Here is an 11212-nt window from a genome sequence, read left to right on the forward strand (position 1 = left end):
ATCTATTGCTTAAAACCTTTTGACAGAGGAGCGAAAGACTTAATTAGAACCACATGTTAGAACATTGCCCGGGACTTCGGTCTAATTCGTCTTAGTGTGACAGTCTGAGCCGGAAAAAAAGCTTACATCCCTGATAAAAAAGCATTTAACCTTTGAGAGATGACGCTAATAGAAGCGCAACTTCAAAAAGAGCTAGAGGATTATATAAAAAACATAAAACAATCTTCTTACCAACAATTCTTGGTCCTCAGACATGTTCATAAATGGAAACGGTGCTCAGTCATCAGGTGGTGAAATCTTTCAGGGGCTTCAGCTTTTCAAGCGCCCGATGTGGTGGGAGAATGAAGGTGTCACCAGCGCCGTTGGTTGGAGCGTCGTAGCTTTCCTGAGAGCTCCAGCCTGAATGTTCTTGCAGACCTCACGTTTTTATACCCAAAACCCGACAGTTTCCCGCCACAACTCACAATACCACGTATGTCTTCGTGTGTCGAGAATTAAACGGTATAATCCACTAAGCATTTCAGGTTGAATATAAACAGCTGTGCATTAACGTGGCAGCAAGGTGCTGAAAAAAGTCAGACCGCCACGTAAAGTTAGGCCCCCCTTATTTTATCCATATTTTTTGCAAACCTCGACAGCACACTAGGCACCATATGCGGACAATAGCCTGTCTAAGCATTTCAGGATGAATATAAACAGCGGTGCATTAACGTGGCAGCTAGGTGCTGAAAAAAGTCAGACCGACACGTAAAGTTAGGCCCCCCTTTTTTTATTCATATTTTTTGCAAACCTCGACAGCACACCAGGCACCATATGTGGACAATAGCCTGTCTAAGCATTTCAGGATGAATATAAACCACGGTGCATTAACGTGGCATCTAGGTGCTGAAAAAAGTCAGACCGACACGTAAAGTTAAGGGCTTTTTTCATGCAATTTATTTAGATACATTTTATATCACAGAGTAAAAATGTTCGGTACAAATATGATTTTAAAAGTCCAATGAGAGCGTAAAATAGACCTTGTGGATGTCTGCTAGTTATCATAAACACTGTAAACATGTATATTATCAGTGAATGAAATACAATTTTGCATCGGTCTGTTATTTACACGGCCTCTTTTCAATCTGCGTAATTGCCTCAACACAAACCTTGTTACTAGAGCATCATTTGCCTTCAAATCAGCTGAATACATTTTTAAAATGCTTTCAAAGTCTACACCACGGCATCTATGAAATAAATAAAACAAACAATGTGCCCCGCAGGTAAATGATACATCATCCTGAATCTGGTTTTCATGAAATGTTATTAGGCCTGAAGTGTTTCTTTTTAAAAATTGCCATATGGTATTGGGGTACAGATAACTGTTTGGTGGCACGCCATAGGAGTCAAAAAACTCAGAGTCCTTTTCCGTTAGAAATATTGCTAACCAGTGTCGACCCCTTTGATCTTTACCGTCTGTATTGACTATTAAATGAAGCGGTCGCTGGCGATTACCCAGATACATTGGTAGAGTGTCAGCTGCGAATACACCTAAAAATGAATGTTTTGCCGTCTCGTCTTTGGCGAGAAAACGTTCCAGTTGCCACGTATTCATCACATATAGTCGATTAGCACCTCTCGCCTATGGTTAATCTGTATAACATTCTGAAAGACAGCGTAAATCAGAAGGTTTATAGTAGACGGTAGAGCGGCGCTAAAACGGAGCTCCAGACGTACATTGCCTGATTTTTGTATCGAAAAATGGCCGCCACCCACGTCGTTGTCAGGGCATAGATCGAAAGCCAGCATAGAATAGCCTTTCGAATACTCTACACGATCCACAAAGAAGGGTCGGTCTGATGCGTACTTCCCAGCAACTTGCAGCACACCCAAATATTCTCTAGCCACACCCCCAGTTCCAAATGACGGCGTGTATGGTTTTGCCGGTATAGCTTGGCCGTCTACGGAGAGGCTGCTGTGAGATATATTATAATGCTTGAAATTAAAGGGGTTTCTGCCATATTCACCGCTAAATGCTGCGTTATCGACCAGCGCTACTATTACAGTTCTTGGCAAAAATCCGAAAAAAATATTCTCAGTATTCGATAGTAGCGCACCGGCTGGGATGCTGAACACTTTGAGCTCCACTCTTTCGATGGGGTACTTGGCATTACTGGTTAACAGAGTCTCGGCGTGAGCTAAACGCACCACCGGGCTCACTTTGACACGTTTCACAAATAGTGACGCCGCTAAGATATGCACTTTGTAATTTTCTGCGTCGCCGCTCATTAAGCAAAAAGTGTCTTTATTTCGAATCAGTTTAATCTTCACATCTAGACCGTTAAGCATTAATTTGTCTTGGAAAAATAAATCGCAGTGTAATTGCCCAATCAGTTCCACTTTACGACTTCGGGCTGTAAAGCTAGCTCTGCTCTTAAATCCCGCGTTAGCACCGTTTAAAGTCGTGTCCTCGTGCTCCCCAGCGGTGTCTCTGTAGAAGAGACCTGCAGAAAGTTGGCGTTTTAAAGTGGGGTCCCCATAATTAAGTACCGTTTCGAGATAAGCCCTGTATGGATACGTGTTGTTTGACTGGCTGATGAGCCGGTCGCCGAGGCTCACATCCAGTTGGTTAAAAAGTGAGGCTATGGGGTATGGAGAAAACGCCACTCGGGCTGCGGCGTCCAAATCGGATCCGTCTGCGTTAGTAATTTTGCACGACAGATAAATCAGGGTAGCTGAAAGGTCCAGGTAGTCATCCGACCGAGCTATGAAGAACTCTAAGGGGGCTGTGTCTGACAGGGCTGAAAGTGGCGGTACTTCGACATATAGAGAACTTTCAATGCTGGTTTACGTTGGTGGTACTTGGAATAGGTCCAACTCTGACTTTGTGCATTCCTGGGAACCGCAAGGGACGGAGGCCATGGTCCGATTTAAAATATGTTGCCCTTAGAGACTCGTTTTTTTCCGTGTCTTCTCCGGGTCTTAAGCGAACTCTTTTGAGCCGGTCGCCGGCGCTTCACAACGCTTTGAAGGAACGCGGGCGGCCCCCTTAGTGATACACCCCTTTTTCTCTTCCTTCCTCTTTCGAGATAGATTAAACCTGAGCCTTCTTGACCCGTTTTGGTAAACTTTTTCATCACCGCCCCCGAAACGTGCCCTGCGACGTCTCGGGCAATATTTGCTGCAGCGGTTTTCACGTGCGGTTTTACCAACTGGAACCCTCTTCTTAAAAGCGGTACTGCTTTTCTGAAAAGGCTTCTGAATATACCGCCAACACCCGCCCCGTACATAATAGGTGCCCCGTGGAACCCCGGGAGGCCTGAGCCGGCTTGTGCTCTATAGTAATCCCTATAGAGCGACGCGTCGCCGTAATTTTCAGGTAAAATCATTATTCTAGTACACTTCACCACGTCGCGGCCTGAAATGAAGCTTCGCTATGACTTTACCCACTTTAAATCTTATATTAGTGTTCAAATCGTCCTTCAGTTCCAAAGTTATTGTGTGAAAATGTTTTTTGCTGATCGGTACATAATCTCTTTTGGTGTAAATGATGTTTATCATGCTATTATTCTTGCCTGTGATTTCCACGCACCGGAGGAGAGGCACGTAGCTATCCCCCACTCTCTGATGCTCTATCACGTCGCAGTATACAAACATCATATAAAATCCGCCGTGTACATCCGTGTAGGCTTTCCCCGCTGATGAAGAGTGGTGAACGTTAGGCGTCAGCCCCAACACTCTCCCCAGTTTTTCACGCACCAAAATACCATAGTCTTGAGCATTCCTCAACTGCACTTTTCGAAGTCGTGGTTCATACGTTAATCTAAGGTCAACAAGTTCCGATATGTTACCAATGGATTTATTCATTACTTCTACAATGTCTCGTATGTTGTCATAGTGCCCCGGCGGGAAAGAAAGTTCGTGGGCGCTTTCCTTCTTGCGTACCACCGTAAATCTAACATCCTCTGTTTCAAAAGTGTCCCACGTGTGCGGGTACTGAATTTCTGTTAGGGCCACCTCCCAATCTCCTTGTAGATGAATAGGTTTTGCTAGTTTCACCGTAAAATTTGAAATTTTGTTATTAGGGAAAGTGTCCAAAGACGCGTTACTCGGGAGCGTCAGATAAAAAGGTCCGACCTCCATGGCGCTTCCGCGGTACCTAAATGCCTATATCCGCTGTTGTAGACTTTGTATATCCTTTAATTCACTCTCAGAGACCCAACTATTAAATTTATCAGGCCATCCCCGCCATTTAACTAGGCACTGTCTTTGTGCCCCGTGCCCCTTCTTTGCCAAAACGTTCTCAATACGGTACACACGATCTTGATCCTGTTTTATTTTTTGCAGCTCTTCTTTGTAAAAACACCCTTCGACCTCCTCCCCAGCATAGTCTTTTAAGTTAAAAACTGTAACGCCTGAATGCTTGGAAATCTTGTCTATCACAAAGATCTCATCTGTAAAAGTCTGCTCATACCCCTTTTGAAATACCCCCTTGCATCTAGATACCCTAACATGATCACCTTTTTTGAGAGTGTTTTTTGAAACAGGGTTGTTGGTGAACACGGACCCGTACACAGTTCTCCAAATTTTCAACTCATTTTGCGGGGATACTTCTACAGGGGACGTCTTAATGGTTCTATGATAGCTATGATTGTAACTTTCAATAAAATCTTGTAAACGATCTATATAACGAAATGTGTTGTACGCTGTAAAATACCGCCAAATTCGTGCCTTGAGAGTTCTGTTGAATCTTTCTACAATCGCCGCCTTCACTTCGTTGTTTGTAACAAAATGTTTTACACCATACTTGTTCAGCAGAGCTTTTAGCGTCTTGTTTTCAAACTCTTTTCCTCTATCTGTTTGTAACTTTTTAGGAATTCTCCCGCTGCTGAAAATGTAATCAAAGGCTTTTGTGACCGAGCTCCCCGATTTTTCCTTCAGGCCAACGGCGAATGCATACTTTGACAGTACGTCTATCACCGTTAATATAAATTTTACACCATCATTAACCGCGGCATGTTCACGGACGTCTAGAAGGTCCGCTTGCCATTGATGATTTAAGCCGCTGACTATCACACGCCGTCTTTGAAAGCGCTTTCTCGACCCCTTATGTAGCGTGTAGGCATCTTCGCCCGATAACCAGGCGCGTACCTGTGTTCTTTTAACACCGTCGTTGTGGATTTTGCTCTCCTTGTACAAGGCTTCTACACCGCCAAAACTACCAACTTTCGAGGGGTTGTAATAAACTCTTTTGAAAAGCTTCTGCATCGTAGCGCTTCTTGAACTAAAATACCGCAACCCCTACTCCCGCCCCCCTATTCTATTAATTCACTTTTGTTTTATTATTTTTCTTTATCAAATAATCAGAACTAGAAGCCGGTTTATTTTACAATAGTAGATTATTTAATAACACACGAATTAAACAGTGTATGATTTAAACTGGTAATATAGGAATGTACAGCGCTATAAACGATAATAACGATAAAAACATAGATATTTAACACAATGCTCTCAAAAACTCGTGACGTAGAATCAATATTTGGATTTTGCTAGCTATGAACGGTACCAGTCTTCTTACATCCTCCCCACGCCCCTTCAAGAAGGCTCGACAAAACAAATCAGATATTGTATTCATGAAATTGAAAAACTGTTTCTTATTCAGAGTAGTTCCTAGGGTGCAAAATGTCCGCCTGATATAATTGTCGATGCAATCTTCGAGCACGTCGTCAGCGCCCAAGAAGATTTTGCTCTTTTCAACGTCGTAAAAGCCTCTAGGTTTCTGACCCAGTTCTTTTTCAAGCTCTTCGATGATTTCACATCGCTTGTTAAGACATAGCGCGGTCGGGCGAAACACTGGTTTGGGGTACGCCATCTTTGCTCTGATCAGAAAATAAAAAGCGTCTTCCAGGCATCTAACGCTCGGTCGCACGCCGATCTCAACCATGTGTCGAAACACACTTTCCTGCAACGGAAAAACACACATACATAATAGTAGCAATCGCGAAGATCATCATGTTTTCATTTACTCTACATTAAGAAATGTCATGTTCCTCGGTTTTAAACTCCTGTAAAGATACTTGATCTTAAAATATCTACGGTAATTCTTCCTTCTCAAATGCTGTTTCATTATCAAGCGTATGTCTTCATCACCCGCTTCATACATACTTTTCACATGCTCTGATGGGGACTGTACTCTCTTAATATACTTTAAAACATTCGCAATCATCTTACTACAATCTTCGGGTACTGACATTTCTTTCAAGCCATAGACCGCCCCCAACGTCGCCATAATCTTATAGGGGTCCAGCTTGTAACATAGTTTCCGTATCAAACTGTCTTCATATTCATCACCCGTCGTGAGACAGTCGTGATGCAACTGACTCGGGTCGTCAATTTTACAACCTTCGCATTCGTCGTACCACCCCGCCTTTAAGCACAATTTTATGATCGCGGCTATCGCTGTCAAAAGTCCGCGATATCGATCCGTGCTCCAACTTTCACCACGACAAAATTGTACAATTGCGTCTAAGCGCTTACAGCTGCAGTTTTTATGCGTTACGGCAAGTTTTTTCTGTCTTGAGCAGCAGAGACATGAAAAACGTAGCGATGGCTGTGTGACTTCCATAGTCGTGCTAGCGGTTTTGTCGCCTGGGGCTCCTCCTCCTCTCTTTTGCTGATAAAAAGAAAAAAGGGGTTTTTCGACCTCAGCCTTCCTCACAACTACACGCCTCATCATCACACTCTTAAACACCCCAGAGGATTTGCCGAAAAATTGCGGTTCGTACTTACTTTTCGTTTTCCAACTTCGCACTTTTCTGTTTCGTTTACAGATTCTTCTCCGGAATCCATCTCTGTACAGTCGCTGGAGTCCTCGGGTTCAGGCTCTTGCAGGTCAATACCCTCGTCATCTTCACTTGGTTCCGCTATTCCACCGCCGTCTGTAGCATCGGAGGTATTGCTCGCCATTTTAGCAACGCCACCAACCGCCTCTTCGCAGGCTCCGGTCTCGGGCTTTATATTCGGCATAGCCGCTGCCTCGACGTCTGTCTCGGGCTTTTTATTCAGCATCGCCGACGACATCTCCGACGTAGTACCCGCAGGCGTTGTTGGCGCGCAATTTTCCTTATCACTATCGTCGAGTTCTGCAGCGTCGTCTGCAGCATTTGCCGCTTCCTTCAGCATCGCTGTTATAGTTTCTCCAAGGGGTCCCGCTTCCACGCTAGAGCAAGACATTCTGAAAGTTGTCTTAAAGCTCGAGCTTTTCTTTGTCGGAAAAAAGCGGGGGTTTCTTAACACACGGTCCTCGGAATGCTGGCTTATATCCTCTGTGAACATACTAGACACGCCCCGCGGTATGTTTGTAGACTCGTATTTCACACTACCCCCACTTCTTAGCAACCCTCCTGCATGCGTGGTCGATTCATACGTTTTTGATTTCATCGCAGTATCATTTTATAAGCCTTGATTCACAATTCCTAACTTATCGTTTTATACGCTTTATGATTTCATCGCCGTATCATTTTATAAGCCTTGATTCACAAATCCTAACTTATCGTTTTATACGCTTTTTTTTTTTTATTTATTTTTTTTATTTCATCGCCGTATCATTTTATAAGCCATGATTCACAAAATAACGACCTATAAAACAATAAAATGCTATAATCTTATCAATACGTTATAAGGACCGATTAAAACCCCGATTAAAATCAGACTTGGAACGCGTCCAATATAGACACACGGACCAAAGGGGCGTGGCAACACGGACCGAAGGGGCGTGGCCACCTGTCACATCCAATTAGCGAAAATACATGGTGACGAGTAGTATACAACCTATACTACTTCTATCTATCTATCTATTAAACTATCTATCAAACTATCGATCTATATGTGTCTACCGATATCTGCCTGTCTATATATGTCTATCTATGGCAGAGGTTTTCAAACTTACCTGCTCTGAGCCCCCCTAAGCAAAATGTTTTGAAGTCGCCCCCCCCCCCCCCAAAAAAACTTTGTGGGAAGGATTGGAAGAGTTGCAAATGCAGGGCGAAGCACAGGGGGTGAGGCGTATGAGATCATTTTAGCGGTAGCTTCTCTACAGCTCATACATCCATATTAACTATGAGACTTATAAAAGAACAAATGCATCAAGCAAAAACAGAAACTGAGCAAAAACACTGCTCCCCATTATTGGGGATATATGCGCCCCTAAAATTTCTGGGTCCCAATGCAACTGCACCTGGTGTACTATTGATAGCTGTAACCCTGATTAGTGGACTATCTACTGTGTCTCTTTCCCATCTATGCTCTGCCATCATTACAGTCTTAAAACAGGATCTCCGTCTCTTTCAGAAAAAATTTGCTTCCAGATGTTGCCTCCAGCCAATCTCTCCTCCTTCATACAGCAAGGATGTCCCCGGCACTAATGTTAGCAGGGAAAATGAGCTCCAATGCACCTTTTGTAAAGTATGGGTGTCACATGTGTAAAGTAGTGGGCTCTGCACACCCCTGACCCCCAAATGCCACTGCACCTGCTTCACTAATGATAGCTACTATCTCGCGAAGTGGGCTATATCTGCCCTTTTAAAAAACGTATGACCCCATACTGCCCCACTGGTCTCCCACCAGCTCTGAATCCAAGCTAAGGTGTCTACTTCAATTTTCCTCTCCCCTGAGACCCAAACCAACACTGGCACAGCAAGAATGCACAGGTCCCTAATGAAGCAAGAAAGGGTAGTAACACAGCCATAATTGGAGGGAGTTAGCCCCTTTGACCACTTTGTGGTGTTTACATGGCCTAGTGGCGTGATGGGCCAACTAAACCCCAATGCACTTCAACATCAAGGATACCTTTTGCCCTGTCTCCTCTGCCCCAGATCTCAATTCTGTTGCTTGAGCCCTGTCCCTTGCACCGTAATGGTGACCTGGGCTCTAATGCTAGTAAAAATTGGTCCCCATTACCCTTTTTAGTAATAAAACAGTCATATGTGGGGTGCATTGGCCCCTAACACTCCGAGCCCCAGTAGCTCGGCACCAGCTGCACTAATGGTAATAGTAAATTAAAAAAGAAACTCCCACATTGTGCTCCCCTCCTCTGGGCCATCTCTTAGATGGTATCCAAAGATCTTGCTCCTTTCCTCTTTTACCGGGCCATTACTTCAGACCTGCCAACTCACACAATGCCATTATGTGACACACAATATCAACTCCCTTCACACGGTCACCTAGTGAGGAGCCGATATCACATGGTGGCAGGGAAAACAAGCTAAAAACCACTGTAAGCAGTGTCATTTCACCTCGGTTTCAGAGGCTTTGAACTGCTGGCGTCCATTAATGGGTGTGAAAACACCCCAGACCATCGGCAACAGCCTCAACAAACATATATATATTTTTTTTTAGGAGAGGATTTGAGGGCAGGGTGGGGACACACGTGCCCCCTAAGTGCTTCTCAGCAAAGGGCCCCACCCCTTCCAAGGCCACATCCCTTCTCACCCAGTGTGACTTTTTATTTAGTTAGCAGGTCTGTTTCTTTGAGGTTCCACGGGTCTAGACTATCATGGCTCAGCATCTGAATGCAACCCTGCTGCTGTCCTGCTCCCTGCAACCCCTTCACTCACCCGAAAGAACATCTGCATATAATCAGAGATCGCAGTGGGTAGGATCTATGGGGGCCTCCCATAATATATAATTTTACAAAAATAGTTCTGATTGTTCTAGTTAAAAACTACCCTATCTGGATGGTTAATACAGAAATTGAGGTGCCCCTGGTTGAAAATAAAGAGGGTGCCATGTCTGCTCTGCTATGAAGCTGAGAGAAGGACACGGAAATAAAGAAATAGGGCTTCTCACCAGAGTGCCTGCTACCTGAAAGAAACATAAATATGTGCAACTGGTTAATCACCAAATGCAAATCCAGATTAGGAACATGTATACACTTTAGTTTATGGAGTAATTGAATCTACATGGTGACAAAGATTTATCCTTTTAAAGAGGTAATGTAAGGGGGTGATGAGCTCAGTTCTGAAATTTGTCATTTTAATGGACAGTTATAAAAATGTTTGCCCTAGGTGCAGTCTGAGTACCTTTCGTTAAGATATATACTTTAAAAACAATTGTATTAGCTTAAAGACTAAATCATTGTGCAACAGCCTATCTTATACAGTGTGTAATACAGTTTAAATATAATTACTTACTTATACACAGTTCTTTCTGTAGCAGGCTGGTACTTCGTAGCACTATAAATACTTAAGCCATTTTTCCTCATTGGATGAACCAGGATTCAATTATGTCTCGCTCTGGTCAAGCAAACAGACACCAGCAATGATTGCATTTCAGAGTGACCCTCTTCTTACCTTCCACCCTCTGCATGCCTTCTATTTCTGAGTGTAGCCTCCTCTCAATCTAATGTCTGGCTGCCTTAATCTCCCTTATTGTAATTCTGCAATTGGTTGATACCTCATTTCATAGATCACAATCTCTCCTTTTTAAAACCTTATTCCTGTAACCTAACATTACCTAATCTCCGCCAGTTTATCTATCTCATCAATCACTCACCTAAAGCCACATAGCCCCCCTCATGTTCACAACTAACAGGCATTAATATAATCTTTCATGAAGTAACAGGAATAAATGCACATAACTAATCACAGTAACCAGTGGACTAACCACTAACGTTGGGTTCTGGAGTAGCGTTCCACTCACCGTAAATCGCATCAATACCTCATCAGAGGTCGTAAGCGCTATATAAATATAATTACAAATAGCTAGCTGAGTTCTGATTAGTTTAACTCGCATTCATATTTAGGTCTCGTGACCTGCGTTGCACTGCGCAGCAGTGCTCACGCAGGCGAGAGTCCTTTTGTCCAGGGTTCAGAAATAAACCCTGGAATCGCACACGCTTGTGCGTGTGCGATTCCTTTTGTGCTACGTGATTGGCCTTAGCGTGCGTCTTATTCTAAAAGACTGCACGCAATTGGCCAGAGGCGGGCGCATTGCTCCGCCCATGGGCTATTGGTGTCTATTACGCGCTTGGTGCGCGTAATAGACACCAATAGGCCATGGCTCGCAGTGGCGTGTGCGCGCGCACCACTCGCAGGCTTCTTTTTTTTTTCAAGCGGAAGTGAAAGCGAACGCTTTCCCTGCCGCTTGTTTTTACTTTTGGTGAGCACGGACCCGGTGGATATGTGTACGTGCTTTGCATGTCTATTGTCAGTCACTCAGTGGAAAGGTATGTCTA

At 43.9% G+C, this 11212-nt stretch overlaps 1 protein-coding gene across 1 annotated transcript; it reads right to left on the reverse strand.

The window, feature by feature from the left end:
• Positions 1-5476: 5476 nt before the first annotated feature.
• Positions 5477-7531, reverse strand: LOC146798158 (uncharacterized). The gene is made up of 2 exons (XM_085627703.1): positions 6769-7531; positions 5477-5941 (listed from the first exon to the last, which is right to left on the reverse strand). The coding sequence occupies exons 1-2, from the start codon at positions 7417-7419 to the stop codon at positions 5477-5479; spliced, it is 1116 nt and encodes a 371-aa protein (XP_085483829.1). The 5' UTR covers positions 7420-7531.
• Between the last annotated feature and the right edge of the window lie 3681 nt (positions 7532-11212).

Source organism: Triturus cristatus, chromosome 9 (assembly GCF_964204655.1).
Source record: "Triturus cristatus chromosome 9, aTriCri1.1, whole genome shotgun sequence".
Classification (NCBI taxonomy): Eukaryota; Metazoa; Chordata; class Amphibia; order Caudata; family Salamandridae; genus Triturus; species Triturus cristatus.

Excerpts from the sequence above, each read along its gene's own strand:
- LOC146798158 (XM_085627703.1), bottom strand. The coding sequence starts at position 7,419 with ATGAAATCAAAAACGTATGAATCGACCACGCATGCAGGAGGGTTGCTA. Across the intron at positions 5,942-6,768 it reads GCGAAGTTGGAAAACGAAAA|GAAAGTGTGTTTCGACACAT; the intron begins GTAAGTACGAAC and ends TTTCCGTTGCAG.